General features: G+C 49.2%; 1 protein-coding gene across 2 annotated transcripts in view; it reads right to left on the bottom strand.

The window, feature by feature from the left end:
* Positions 1-15,618, bottom strand: part of LOC119389872 (aspartate--tRNA ligase, mitochondrial) — a 338,524-nt gene that overhangs the window by 71,490 nt on the left and 251,416 nt on the right. For both annotated transcript variants that reach the window (XM_037657287.2, XM_037657295.2), the window contains exon 17: positions 3,369-3,444. In XM_037657287.2, the coding sequence (XP_037513215.1) occupies positions 3,369-3,444 (76 nt within the window). The remainder of the gene's footprint in view (positions 1-3,368; positions 3,445-15,618) is intronic.

Below are 15,618 nucleotides of genomic sequence, written 5' to 3'. Positions count from 1 at the left end.
AGATAAGTCAAGGCCTGGTTGTCGGTGAACAATTTAAAACATCTGCCTTCCAAGTATGTCCTGAAATATCTCAAGGCCATGACAACTGCCAGAGCTTCTTTCTCTGTGGTGCAGTAATTAATTTGGGCTTTCGTAAATGTGTACGAAAAATATCCGATTACTTGTAGTTGTCGGGACGCCGGCTCTTTGTCATCTCTTTGGTAAAGAACAGCTCCACTTCCGTAGTGTGAAGCATCGGTGTAGAGCTCGAAGGGTAACGTGAAATCCGGCAGCGTTAGCACAGGGTCAGAAGAAATGATTGTAACCAGTTCCGAATAGGCTCGTTCACATTCGTCAGACCACATGAACGGGACGCCTTTCTGTGTTAAGGTGGTGAGACACTTCGTCTTTTTAGCGTAGTCTTTTATAAAAGCTCTGAAGTGTCCTGCAAGACCTAAAAACACACGAAGGGAATGAACGTCATGGGGCTTCGCAAGAGACCTGATTCGCTGCACACTTTCTTCCTTGGTACTCTTTGTCTTGCCGTCAAAGCGCCTGCCGAGAAATACTACGGTCCGGCAAAAGAACTCACTCTTCTTTGCATTAATTTTTAGTTGTGCATCACTGAGCGCTTGCAGCACTGCCGACAGGTGGATCGCATGGTCGTCTCTGGTCCTTGAATAAACTAAGATGTCGTCGACGTACACATTACAAAACTTCCCAATGAAATCTTTCAGTACAGAATTCATCATTTTCTGGAAAAATGCACCTGAATTCTTCCACCCAAACGGGAGCCGGTTGTACTCGTACACATCAAATGGTGTAACGAACGCCGTAAACTTCTTCGTGTCTTCCCTCAAAGGTACCTGCCAATATCCTTTACACAAGTCTATCCTGGAGAACCATTCACACCCGCCGGTCTCATCAATTATCTCATCAATTCTTGGCATTGGGAAAGGAAACAAGTCTGTCTGCCGGTTGATGAGTCGGTAATCTGTGCATAACCGGAACGATCCATCTTCTTTGGGCACGATCGTAATTGGTGACGCAAACGAAGATGTGGATGGTCGAATGATGCCCGCGTCTAGCATGCCTTGAAGCTCCTGTCTTAACCAAGTCTTCTTCTCGTGACTCAAGGCATACGGCTTCTTTCTTACGACGTTTTTGTCACGTAGTTCGAAAGGAACTTCGATTGCTGTGGTAGCTGTGGGATAAGTGCCAACAGAAATGAGTTCCGCGTACTTCGACGTGACTTCTTCGGCGCACTTTACAATTTTAGGATGCGTTCCTCTAATATGGGAGCAACTTTCGACATTGTCAGTTGTTATGACATCGTTCCACAGTATGTTTATTTTCAGAAGTTTCATGTCGGGTCGGGACAGAAGAAAATCAAAATTAACACCCGACATTACGAGGCTTTTCACCCGTACTACCCGGCCTCTGAAGCGAACTTCTGCCTCGGTCCATTTCGTGAACTCCCTGCAAGTTCCGTCATAGCTACACACCCTGATTGGTTTTCCTGGACAGATGTCATCTTTAGGTACTATGTCCTCGTTAATCAGGCTCACTGAAGCACCTGTGTCGATCAGCGCTGAAACGCTGGAACCATTGACAACCATCGCAGCGAAAAGAATGTTTGGGCTTACAATAAAAACGGTCTCCCGCTCCACTAAATGCCCCTGCACACAATTATGCAACGATTCTCCAAGTAAAGTGTCAGTCTCATAGAATTGATGTGACGGCTGATCTGTCACGCAATTCTCGTACGGGAAGACACCTTTTCTAGAGGATCCTGCTTCATTTGGTTGCGGTGGTGAATCTTTCAACCCGATTGCATCTGTAGAGTCAGAACTAATGTACTGCAAGCGATGAAGCAGCTCCTCAGAGGTTACAGGTGCCTTGAGTTCCATTTGCATTCGACTTCCTTTCTTCATTCCCTGTATTATAAGTGGCACGACACATGATTCTGGAAGGTTCGGATCAGCGTCATACAGCAATTGTTGTTTTATGAAGAAATAGTCGACTAGGTTGTCACTGTTTTGTTCATACTTGATGGCTTTGTCCCATAATTCTACTGCATTCTTTCGGAAGGCACTGACACAGCTGTCCTTCCATGACTGCCATGAATCTTCCTTGTGTTGGGCAAAACGCAAGTCAAACCATTGTTTGGCATTTCCAGAAAGGCATGCTCGCATATTTCGTATTTTGTCGCGGTCCATGTACCAATGATTCTGCTCACATGCACATTCGAATGCGTTCAACCAATAATCTACACCGGAACTGCCGTCAAAGCTGTCCGGGTTTACTGTCATGTGACGAGTCCTGTCTGATGCCAGAACCGTCAAGAGTGCTTGCTGGTGCTGTAGTTGCTGCTTTTGCAGCCAAGTGAACTGAGAAAGAGCGTTCGACCAGCTTGACGTATCTGTCATTGCATCAGAATGGCTCGGTGGTTGCTCCTTAATGGTGTTTTCCTTTTCCCAGGCTTCGAACTCCGAAAAAGGTACATTTATCTTCACAGTACCTCTGGCGATGACGTCGCTGATTGGCTCTTTGGCAATGGTGGCGATGGATTCGATTCGGCCAGGTGTTGTCATCTCTTCTGGCGCCGCAACGAAGTTCTCGCCGTCTAGCTCGTAGCCTGCGATCCGTGGCTCGCCGTCCCGCTGTGTGAGGTAGAAGGTCACCCACATCTTCCGGATCCTGTCAAAGGCTGCGCCAAATATAAAGTTCCAACGAAAGCAGTTTGCTTTCAGCCATTTTATTTACATTCCTCCACCCCTTCTACCTCTTCTTCTCCGCCTTCTCCAACCGATTCCTTTGGATCACTACATTAAACTTGTACCAACTAGCCCAAAGGAGTGCTTTATGAGCAGATGTCCCAGTTTTCAACATATACAGAAGTTACTACCATTGCACCCGCCCACAGGTTGACCCTCGGCTGAGGCATTGTGTGGCGTCTGCACCTTCGTTTTGACTGACTGTCAATTAGTTGGCCTCAATTTCATAGCAGTTCAGTCCGCAAGGCAAGTCCGACATTTACTCAGGGCTAAATTTTCTTTGGGCTCACCACAAATAAGCAAAACAAAGTGCTGGGCATATAAAAGAATGCGAGCAAGGTGAAGGTCTTAAGACAGGCAAGGACACTTGGGTGGCCTAGTTCTAGAAATCTCTACTTTCACAAGGAACTAAAATGCAAGCAATATTGCAAATATAGATGAGTGAAACGCAAATCCTTACCACACAATGAAGAGAGCGAGCAACGTGCGTGACATTAGAGATTATACACAAATAATTTGACAGCTGCTTATGTGGCAAACATTCGGCCATCGACTGCCTCTTCTGAATTGCATGCCACAGCATTGCTCAACTTCAAACGGCAGTCCACTCACCAAGGGCAATGCCACCATGTGGGGGTGCTCCCGACTCAAGAGCTTCCAAGAGATGGCTCAACTCCCGGTCATCTTCCTGCATGGCAAGTGTCATTGTCACTGGATGGCAGCCCACACTGGCATGCTAATGACTGCAAACACACACCACACAGTCAACAATGACCACCTTGGTTTCTTTACCATACGTTTGTACACCTTTACAAGGTGTACAAACGCAATTGTTCAAAAGCTGGCCTGGGGCACCACATCTTGCACAGGCCGACCACGGCAGCTCGCAAGCTATGGTAGAATCTCTCGCATTAGACTTTACTGCGGTACCACACTGTGCAGAAGCTATACGCCGAACGGCCATTGAAATTCTGCACGCTTTTGATTTTCCGGGTGCATGCGCGATGTCGAAAACAGTGATGGCCACGAACCACTACTCGAGTGTTACACATGCACGCTTTCGTTGAAGATGTAAATCGCCCTCTTCCAAATGCAACAAATGTGAACGGTCTTCTTATTTGGCACCAAACCGCAACTTCGATTGTCCGCGGTCACTACCGACGAGGCAGCTGGTGCTCGTTAGGACTAGCGTGTAGGTTGCAACTTGGCATGCCATCACGGGAAGCTTGCCAAAGACAACACGGAGATTGGGCATAGAAGAGATCGCATTCACGAGCTAAACCAAGGGCACCACACGTGAACGAAGTTTCGGTTTGCAGTTGGGAGAACAGCCGCTGCAACTATCCTGCAAAAGTCAACCAAGCTTGTAAGTCTCCCTGCTAGTGGCGAAGGCGAAAGCTCCACTGTGTCTTAAAGCATTGTCATCTATGGGGAATTGAGGTCGCATGTGCGATGGCTGCACTCTACCACGACGCAACTATTTCCCCAACAGAAAACCGAACAGCTAAAACTTGAGGCCGATGCGAGCACCCATTCGGAGAGGAGCGTGCGCATGGCCAGCGGCCCGAACAACGGCTTCCTTCGTCGTCTAGGCACCATGCCCCTTCACTCACTTTTCTGACAATTTTCTGGCAACTGCATTGTAACTGGTCTTTCATCACGAGGAAGTATGCGTATACATGGAGCTCTATGGCAAGGTAAATGAGAGTCAGAAAAAACAGCATTATAGCCAGTCCTGCATCGTAAGCAGTTACGTTTGTGGGATAGCATGCACACTCGTTTCCTTTCCTTAATTTAAGCTGGCACGATCGCGGAATGGCAGTGGGAACCAACAAGCCACGTGGAGAGGGAGTACCGTTGCCCCTTTTCTAACCCCTTCAGACACGCATTATGATCCACTGTGTCCAAATGCGTCAAATTCGCATGGCATGATTCGAAGGCACTCACTATTACATTCCAGGAAAGAAAACGAACGAATGTGTTGCTTTGTGTGAGTTTGAGTAATTGATGTTAATTCGCATGTAACTAATTATCTAATTATTCTGCCATTAGTCAGCTTCAATACTTGCATAAAAAGAATCGACTATTAGGCCCGAAAAGCATGCATACCTTCTTTTTTGGTTGTATTTGTTTCGAGAGGAGAAAAAAAATACTCTTGACGTTGGTCCTGGAACGCGGCACGTCGAACGATCGTCTAACACGGTAGTGCCTCCAGCAAAGTGATCCTCAGCAGCAATACGCAGGACAATGAAGTTAAATGACCACTAGTTATCCAACCAGGAAGCGTGCACGCATGTGCACACTGAGTTTCAGGACATTTGAAGAAACACGTGGCGTGGGACGCGCCTATGGAGTTCGTGTCCCCAAACGAGGACGCCGTATCGCAAAGGGCTAAAACCCCTTCAATCCCGTCGCTTGGCGCCACGCGCTGATTCTCGTTTCCTTGCTCGCTAGAAAGGGTACTCGTCTCCTGCGAGGGAAACCACCCTCACGGAGGAAGGAGACGAAAGGTTTTAAAAACACCAATCGGGACATAGAGACGCTCTTTCACAGGTGAAACTACCAATCACTCTTGCTTATTAAGCCTCCGCACCCGCAGCAGGTGCTTGCAAGAGGACACCTAAGCACTCAGTCACTGAACACGTGTTAAAATGCAAACATTAAGCATAGCTTATGCATTTCCAGCACATCTTAAGGTGTGGCCCATGGGCTTTGCACCTTGTGTGTATAGCAGAGTCCTGAAACTGAAAGGACAGGAAAGACAGGTTCCATATAGGAGGAATATTACTTTTTAGAGAGACTACAGAAGGCAAATACAAAACCAACCAAGTTGGAGGAAGTTTTAAGCATCAATCAAGTTTGAGCCATTTCCATTTGCTAAGATTCCAATGTACTGTACATGTTTGTGCAGAGAGCTTTTAGGGCTGCTTAGCCAACTTAAATGCCCATGGGTGATATCAAGTGTCACACTTAAGTTATGCATGTAGAGAGCCGGGTTGTACGAGACGGACACGTCTTTCCAGTAACAACGTCAAGTGTTATCCTGCAACAAGAGAGCGGAAAGTAGAGGAAGTGCACCGGAGGTGGCAAGAGTGAAAGAGAGGAAGGAAAAACAGAGAGAAGAGCAGCACGTCGTTTGTAACGTTCGTCAAGCAAGAAAGAAGAGGAAGTTCATGGTCCGGCACTGACATGAGACTCGTCACTACACATGAATAAGCCATTCCGCACCTTGCATGTGGTGCAAAATGTGAGGGTAGTGTCATCTTTAACAGTGTGCCTGCGGTAAACACTCCGACTCCTACTCACATGCCAGAGATAATGAACGGGGTTATGAAGCACGCACACAACATCTCGGTGAACACATACACTTTATTCCGCCTGATGATAATGGCTCTGCCACCACCTCTCCGCCTTGTTGTGGTTTCCGACTCCGCCACACAGTCCTTACACGTCCCTCCCACCCCCCCTTGAACGTGAACCCATTGCGGGCATGTCCAGTTGCGGCTCATGGTACACTGTCAGCTGGTCAGCATCGGCTATCCCTCGACAGGGTCCTGCCATGGGATCTGTCATGAGCACCTACATTCTTTGTAATCCTATAGGGACCTGAATGTCTCGGAGCGACTTTCGATGCCTGTTGCTGCATTACTTTGAGGGGTGGCGACGTCAAATTTGTGGCTTGCGCTTTCTTTGCTGCAAACTTTTCAGGAAGATGACGCATGCTCAAAGTTTCACGTATTCAGTCTAAATAATTTAAAGCGACACTAAAGTGAAACAATAAACTAGCTTAAAGTGAAAAATTATACTCTGGAAACTCTAGTGTTGAAGGCGTCGTTTTAATTCTTGAAATGCTTCCTCCTGCGGCGTTTCCCACTTGAACTCGACGTTGGTCCTGGTAAGGCTACTAAGTGGCTCGGCGATGCGGGCAAAGTTTTTGACCAGCCGCCTGTAATATGCGCACAGGACGAGAAATCGACGCACGACCTTCTTGTCGGCAGGTGACGAGAATGTAGCGATGGCGACTGTCTTCTGCGGGTCAGGGCGTACTCCGGACTTGCTTATCACGTGGTCCAAGAACAAGAGCTCCTCATACGCAAAGCAACACTTTTCTGGCTTCAGGGTGAGTCCAGAGCTCTTGATTGCTTGAACTACACTTTCAAGGTGCCATAGGTGTTCATCGAAGTTTGAGGCAAACACAACGATGCTGTCCAAGTACATGACGCAAGTCTGCCACTTCAAGCCAGCCAGTACTGTATCCATGACAGGCTGGAAAGTTGCAGGTGCCGAGCAAAGACCAAAAGGCATGACCTTGAACTCGAACAGGCCGTCTGGTGTTATGAAGGCAGTCTTTTCCCGGTCTCTCTCGTCGACTTCGATTTGCCAGTAGCCAGTCTTGAGGTCCATCGACAAAAACTACAGTCAAAACCGGATATATCGAACTCGCAAAAAAACGCGTGTCAGTTCGATATAGGGCATAATTCGATATAAGCCTGCTAAAGAATTGGACGTCATAAATTCACATACCATTCATAAAAGCACTTTATTGACGAAGCTAGCTTAGTTGCGCTTGAAATAGTCTTCCATTTTTTTCTGTTTGAGCAACTTCGCTGCCTGCGACAGCACGCATTTCTCAACATGGTCTAAAGAGTCGGAGCAGGTGAGGCCGCAACCTTCCACATTCGCACAGAAGCGCTGGACTAGTGTGAGAGCACCAATCACCTCTGAGGATGTGGGCAAAGGATCGTCGTTGCTTTGCTCATTGTGCCCGCTTTCACTTGTGCTCGGTACGATGTTGGCAATGCAGTCTTCGTTTTCGATCTCATCCATGGTCACGACATCATCATCTGCACTCACAAACTCGTCGACCGTTGATCCGTCAACAGCTTCAGGAAATTTCGACAGCTCGCTCCAAACTTCGGCAACACCGGCAATGGCTTCATGGCACTCATTTTCAGAGTCATTTTCACAGAATTTTCAGTCATCACCGGGCACATGGAAGCCAGCACGTTTGAAGCAGTTTCGGATGGTTGCTGTAATGTCGGGCAAGTTTCTTGCATCCATTTGTTCACACTGTCGAAGTCCACAGCTCGGCTTTCGCCAGTAACCGCTTGGCCGACAATCTCGTGCCTTTCTTTCAACCGCTGTAGCCAACCGGAGCCACCTTGAAAATCCTCCCTGCCAAGGAGAAAAGCCATGTCCTTTGCTTTTGTTCGATCATGGGGGCGGACGGGACGTTGCGCGACCGAACGTCGATGAAGCACTTGTACACGGCTGCCTCGACGTCTTCATACACGGCCGTGCGTATGCATCGGGCGCCACGGACACCAGGTCTTTCATCCGCTTTATCCCTAATCTAGGCCTTATTCTTCAAGATCGTGCTGAGAGTGCTCCTCGGAATCTTGCACGCTGCCGCGACGTCCGACTTCTTCTCACCGCATTCGTCTCGATTTATAATTTCGAGCTTCACGGCGAAAGGCAAATTCAGCCGCTTCACACTAGCCATCACGGCACAGGCGCACGGTGCGAAGCACAACGAACGAGAAATGCAGGGAGATAACTCGCACGACCCACGCGCTCGCACAACGACAGTACAAGAGGCCCTGATTGGCTGTCTCAGCAAGCGCTGTGGGCGGGTCAGGATCATTTTTTGCAGGGGGGTGATGGCAGCTCGATTGATGCGGCGCGGTCACGGTAGAGAAAGCGGGTCATGCGCCGCCGGGTTAAACCACTTTTGGAGTGAACGGGGGGGGAAAAGCGTCAGTTTCCCCGCCACCACGAGGGAAAGCCAACTTCCGGGGGTACTTTTGCCCGCTTGTTGACGTTCGATATATCGGGAGTCCCTGCTATTCTTGTTCAATGTAACCGTAATTTTCGCCATAATTCTCACTGTAACTAATACCATGTTCAGAAGCTGTTCGATGTACAGAATATTACGATGTAAACGGGCTCGATATAGTCGGGTTCGACTGTACTTTGCGTTGTGTAATCGATCCAGGGCGTCGTCTATCCGGGGAAGAGGATACACGTCCTTCTTGGTGACTTTGTTTAGGTGAAGATAATCAATGCAAAAATGTAGAGTCCCATCCTTCTTCTTCACTAGCACCACGGGAGATGCCATGGACGGCTGGATGATGTCGTCGCATAACATTTCGTCGATCTGCTTCTTTACGGCCTCGCGTTCTTGTGTTGAAACTTGATACGGGCTTTGGCGGATCGGTCGGGCACTTTCTTCTGTTATAATGCGATGTTGAGCGACGAGAGTCTGTCTGATCCTTGACGACGACGAGAAATAGTCCCTGAATTGCAGGAGCAGGGCTCTGAGCTGGTCTTCCTTGTGCTTCGCAAGGCTTGGATTGACGTTGAAATCTGACTGGGGACCTTGATTTGTTGAAGCAGGTTCGGTAGCATCGAAGAGGGCCAAAGCACTGCTGGCGTCCATGAAATCATTCATGTAAGCGACCGTTGTACCAATGTTGAGGTGCCTGTATTCGTGACTGAAGTATGTCTGCATTACCCTCACCTTGCCATCCCGCAGCTCGGCTATGCCTCTTGCGACGCAGATCTGACGGCTCAGAAGCAGGTGCTGGTCGCCCTCGATGGCCCCTTCAATGTCTGTGGGTTCTTCGGTGCCAACAGAAGTAATGACACTGCGGAACAGTGATTTGCTCTCTTCTATCACATATATTGTGTGGTGTATTGTGTGGTGACCAATTTTCCTATCTGGCAGCATGGCACTGTCCGCAGAAAGCGTTATCGATTGGGATCGTAGGTCAACGACTGCGCCGTGCTGATTTAGGAAATCCATGCCTTGAATGACGTCCCTCAAACAATGCTGCAGGACCACAGAGCTCGCCGAATAAGTCTGGCCGTCAATCGTGATCCTTGCCGTGCAGATTCTAATTGGTGTTATTAGGTGGCCTCCAGCTGTGCGGATTTCGGGTCCTTCTCAAGTGGTCTGTACTTTTTTCAGCTTGGCGGCGAAGGGCCACTGACAACGGAGTAGTCAGCTCCGTTGTCGACCAGCGCGGTGACGTTGTGGCCATCGAAAAGCATGCCAATATCGGTGGTGCGTCGTCTTGTGTTACGGTTAAGTCGCGGCATAGGGTCACGGCTAGGTCAGCTTGTCCCGCTGCTTTTACGTCACGTCGACGTTGAGGTGTTCAGGCCGTGAGGCTTCGTCGTGAGGGTTCCGTCTGGTTTGTGTAGTGTTCTTAGGGTATCATTGCGGTGTTGTCGTCGGCGGCGGAAGATCTTCGGTAGTTCCTCGTACAGCAACCGCACCTCCAAAGGTTGCTGCCCTTAGTTTTTCCAGATATGGGCTAGGTGACCAGCCCCAGATTGGGCCAGAATGTGGTCGGTGTTGAGGAGAGACGTAGCGGACCGGCGACATAGATCGCGAAGGTCCTCGGGGGGTCCATTGTGCTCCTGCGAGATAGTCGGTGGTGTCACGTGGCCATTCACCTCGTTCTGGACGTGGCGTGTTGATGGCAAATCCACGCAGGCCCATCTCACAGTAGTGGCAGCGGCGGTAGGTGTGGCCAGCTTCTCCGCAGTGGTAGCAGAGCGGACGGTGGTCGGGGGCACACCACACATTGGTCTTCCTCGGAGCGTTGCACTGCCCGATAGTTGGGCGGTATGGCGGCAGTGGTGGTGGCGGCGGTGTCTGGTGGCGGAACTGCTGCAGCGGTGCGGCATCTTGACATGGGCGCGGAGGGGAGATCTTGCATTGGGCTGCAGTAGCATAGCTCACGGCTTGTAGCTGCAGCTCTGGTGATTCAAGTGTACCTAACGACTGCTGGATTTCCTCTCGAACAAGATCTGCGATAGAGGGAACTTAAGGCTGGGACGACGGGAACATTCGACGAAGCTCCTCGCGCACTACAGCCCGTATGGTCTCGCGCAGGTCATCTGAGCAGAGTGATTGAATATCTGCGCAGCCTGGAGTCAAGCGGTGATTAAATCGCAGTGTGCGCATTTCCAGCGTCTTTTCAATCGTCGACGCTTCCGAGAGGAATTCCTGAATGGTCTTCGGTGCGTTTCTCATCAGCCCAGCAAAAAGTTCCTGCTTTACTCCTCGCATGAGGAAGCGCACTTTCTTCTCCTCAGACATGCCAGGGTCTGCGTGGCAGAAAATCTGGATCATATCTTCCGTGAAGAGAGTGACGTTTTTGTTGGGGAGCAAGACGTCAGTTTCAAGCAGAGCTTTGGCCCTCTCTTTGCGGACGACGCTAGTGAATGTAGTCAAGAACTTGGTTTGGAAAATGTGCCATGATGTTAGAGTGGACTCATGGTTCTCGAACCACATCCTAGTGGCGTCTTCTAAGGCGAAGTAGACATGCCGCAGCTTGTCTTCATTGCTCCAATGGTTGAAGACGGCGACCCGGTCGTATGTTTCCAGCCAGCTTTCAGGGTCCTCGCACAATGACCCACGGAATTTCGGCTGCTCCCTGGGCTGCTGAAGCAGGAGTGGTGTAGGCTGCACAGGTGCCGTCATCGTGGCTGCTTGCTTTGTTGTCTTGGCTCTTGTAATGTCAGGCAGGGATCCGAACTCCAGTTGCAGTCCTAGCTGCCTGTGGCTAGCTCGACGATCCGGGATGTCTTTCAGGTCTTTTTGTTGACGACGTGGACTTGGATCACGGTCTTGCGTGGGCGTCCGAAACATGGACGAAGCAGCACCTCCACCAGACGTCACGGGGTCGTGACGTGGACGAAGGCAGCGGTCGGCGTGTCCAAGAAGAAACTTTATTTGGCCGAACTTGTGGCCGGGAAACGGAAAGTCAAACTACAATGATACACACTGTACACCAATAGCGGCGAACAAAGCGTCGGCCGTCGATAATCTGACAAGCGGTGAAGCGTGTCGGCTTTTATATGTACTATCGAACATTTCAGCATTATCGCTGGTGGCAGCATAATCTCTCGAAGAAACTAGACTATTCGCGTCCTGCACGCAATTTTAATGGAATGAGCTAAAACATTCATGAAGCTTCTGCAACATCGCAGCACGGTCTGCTTGGAGCGTTACAAACAGTCTTTGCAGGTGAAGCCCGATTACATCAAAATAACACGCGTGACAGTATGACGGTCCTTGCTTCTCCATTGCTTTGGAAGGAGTTTCCAAAGTGTACTGACAAATGGACGGGCACTGTCACTAAAAATTGATACAGGGATGCCATAGCAGCTGAAGACTTGCCGCATACAGTCAACAATGTTTTGGCTGGTAGCGGCTCTCAAAGGAAACAAATTAATGAACTTTGTGAACTTTTCTACCACCACTAGTAGGTATTGGTGAGGTTGTGGTGTGAGTGGTAATGGTCCGATGACGCAGTGGCCCACTGGCTGCTCATAAGGCCTGCTGGCTTTTGGCGAATGGCCTTGGAGTGCTGGCAAACTTTGCAGCATCTGACATATTTAGATATAATTGCTCGCATACCCAGCCAAACGAAGCCAGAAGAAACATGCTGCAATGTCTTGAAAAACCCTGCATGTGTGCTAGCGGGGTGATCATGTGCCATTTACAACACCAGAGTTCGAAAGCATGCTGGTAGCCAAGGCACCTTTTGGCTTCCTCTTTGCTGAACGAGCAGCCCACTAGATTGCAGTTCTGTGGAAGCAGTCGAGTCCTTAATTAGGCGTGATTGTGGGTCGTTCTCAGGAAGTGTTGTACCCTGCATTACAGTTTTCAGCTTGGTGAGCAGCAGGTCCGAACTTTTCTCCTCAACCAAATGTTCAATATCACTCAGGACAGTCTGCCATAGAGAGAGGGGCAACTGTCTCGAATGTGATGTGCTGCTCGGGCTCTTGGATGGTAATTGGAAATATTGTTTCAGGGAGAGTCTGGCTTGGGTTGTCTGGACCGTTCAAGGGAGCTCAGCTAAGTGCATTTGCTGGGATGTTCGCAGGTCCGCTGCGGTGTTTGACCTTGCAGCCTAGGGACCCATCACTTTACTCGTGGTGAGGCCTAATCTGAGTGAAACATCCACAAGTAAGGTAGATTTACCAGTGCAAAAAGACGAAACACTTTAGAAGGAACACACAAACACAGCGCTGAGCTCACAACTGATTTATTACTTGGAATGCAGGGCCTTTTTCTAGGCGCGCGTCGTGTTTGTGTGTTCCTCCTTAAGTGTTTCGTCTTTTTGCGCTGGCAAATCTATCTTAATCATGAACGAACTCGCCCAAGCAGCAGCTTTAGCAAACGTCCACAACAAAGAAGAATGGTCGCAATAGATTCCATGAATTCGAGGTAAGGCCAGAATTCATCTATCGCCCAGACCACTGCAAGGCACTCCTGAATTGTGCACAGGTCTCTCAGGGCTTTCTTGGAGAAGCACAGCCGCTATTGCGATGCCATCTGCTTCCACCATGAAGGGCCGGATGAGATCAGGAAGGTTTACCACGGCATCATGAGCCAGGGACTCCTTCAGTTTCTGGAATGTGCCCTTTTGCTGGTCGGTCCACTGCCAGGGTGCATCTTTCTCTAAAAGGCAGGTGAGGGGGTGGGCTGTGAGAGAAAATTGAGGTATAAAGCTTTGATAACACCCCGCCAAGCCAAGGAAGGCTTGCAGTTGTTTCACTGTTGCTGGTTGAGGGTAGTGCGACACAGCAAGCACCTTGCCCTCACCAGGTCTACACTGCCCAGGCAGTGGCTGGCATTCTCAGTGTATATACACTGGCAATAAATGAGCGGAGATCGACCAGCGTCGCGTACGTCCTTGTAAACGTTCTGTTCTTGCAAGCCGTTGGTTTATGGCGAATGAACCACGATTCCAGTAGTTCTCCTTTGCCCCACTTTCGTTCCCGAGCCAACGTCGTTGCATCGTTTGAGTTGAAGCTATGTCCTGTGCAGGGGTTTGCATGGGTGCATATGTGGCGAAACATCTATGTCATTTTGTTAATAATTGTTTTGTTAAATTGGAGTGAACCTTTTACAATCATGAATTCACCTGTATTTTAGAACATTTTTGCATCGAAAGAGATGTGTACATCCTGCACCTGCAATTCTCACATGGAAACGGAGCGCTTTCTTCGTTTCCAGCCCACGCGGCACACGACCATTTCATCGTTTTATAGCCCTGACACAAGGGCATGCTAAAGTCTTTTATGTGAGGGGACATCTTCCGTAAAGGCGTTAGTGTGCAGTGACACTGTTACAAGTTGCCACAATAGCGTCGCCAGCGTGAAGTCGGCGACGGGAATGACAGCAGGTTAGGTCATTCAGTACGCAAGCAAACACATCGAAGAGATCAAAGACGTGTTTGGAAAACAAAACAACAACTTTAATCTTGCGGTATCGCAGCTCAAGGAATTTCAGCAGTACAATACTTAAAGCAAACCAACATACGTATTTTTGAGCCATAAAACCCAACATGACTAACATACGTATAACATTGATCCATCAGCTTACAAGAGGCAAGTATCACAGAATTAACAAACAGTAGTTGATATTAACGCAGGCTGTACATCTAGGTTAACAGCGGACTTTAATCGAGTTGACAGTAGCTAAAGATGTGAAAGTTCGAAAGTATAAACAGATGAAGGCATACATGAGATGACCGGTAGCGTTGAGTCCCCAACGATCGGATGAGAGAAGTCACAGAGAGGTCCGACACGACTGCGATGTCGGCAGGGGCTAGTGCTTGAAGGCAATTTCAGGCAGCATGAGCTAACTTGAGATTGAAGTTCCGATGCCTACATTGCAGATATTAATTACGCACATCAACTAGACGAACGGTTAAGTTTATGTGACCAGCCGATACAGAGCCACACTAAAAACTTCCAGAAGGGATATTCGCTGATCTGCTTCTACACCATGTTAAACAAGCAACTAGACTGATTAGCAGAGCGATATCCCTTCGCGTCCCCCGCTTCTCTTACTGGGAGAAAAGACTTCCACATGGGTAAAATCATGCGCGTTTCATTGTTACCAACCCGGCCCTAAAAATATATTGACCACACCCCTTTTTAATTATGGGGGGGTACTCAACTAAGTTAAGGCGATCGCATACGGCTTGCCCACCTGCAGTTTTCACCGTGAGAATGGTCCATTTCCTTGGCTCTCAGCCGGTGCGTCTTGCAGTCTATACCTGGTTCGGGGTACATCGCGACCTTCAACCACCCTGCCGTTGCCACCGGTACAGGTACAAAGGATCAAACGTCAGCGGCGAACGTTCGAAGAAGAATGCCCCTTCAGCTCTAAAGACAATTCCTCTCACGGTCAAGTGGCCCTGCCGGCCAGCAGGTGAGCGTTGCGTCCGGTAATTGGCGTGGCGCCGGGTGGCAAAAATGGCAATCCGTGACAGACACACGACTTTTCTGCAAAAGGCCCTTCAGAGCAACGAAATGGGCTTACTGTAAAGTACTGTACTTTTCTCCCGCGTTTGAGGGGAAGTAGTTAAAAAGACGAAGACTGTCGAAAACGACTCCCCGATCTCCGTACAGGGGCAAGAGAATAAAACGTCCCTGGACAGCTGTCGAAGATGACCACCCCCTTTTTGGGCCCTCCGCCAGCACAATATAATCCTTTCAGTTCAAGACGTCCCCGCCGCAACGGTGTATTCACAATACCTTCTCTATAGCTTAATCCCTAGAGTCTGGCTAGTCAACAATAGTTACTCATTCGCGGTAGCATGGCATCAGCGTGGGAGAGCGGAGCCCGTTAATGAGCGTGTCGCTGCGTCGCAAAATGGCAATCCATAGCACTACGCCTCTGTTTGCAAGGTATTTCTGATGGTCATGCGCTGCGCAGCCAGCTTGGCAGCCCCTTGCAGGGCTGCCATGCGCGCAGCGAGGACAGCCAGCCCAAATCAACAATGTTCACACCGAAGTGTCTTTTCGACTGTGGACAGGAATTCTAGAAAAA

The sequence above is a fragment of the Rhipicephalus sanguineus genome, chromosome 1 (genome assembly GCF_013339695.2).
Source record: "Rhipicephalus sanguineus isolate Rsan-2018 chromosome 1, BIME_Rsan_1.4, whole genome shotgun sequence".
Taxonomy (NCBI): domain Eukaryota; kingdom Metazoa; phylum Arthropoda; class Arachnida; order Ixodida; family Ixodidae; genus Rhipicephalus; species Rhipicephalus sanguineus.
The sequence above is the reverse complement of the archived record's forward strand: the minus strand, read 5'-3'. Positions and strand labels throughout refer to the sequence as shown.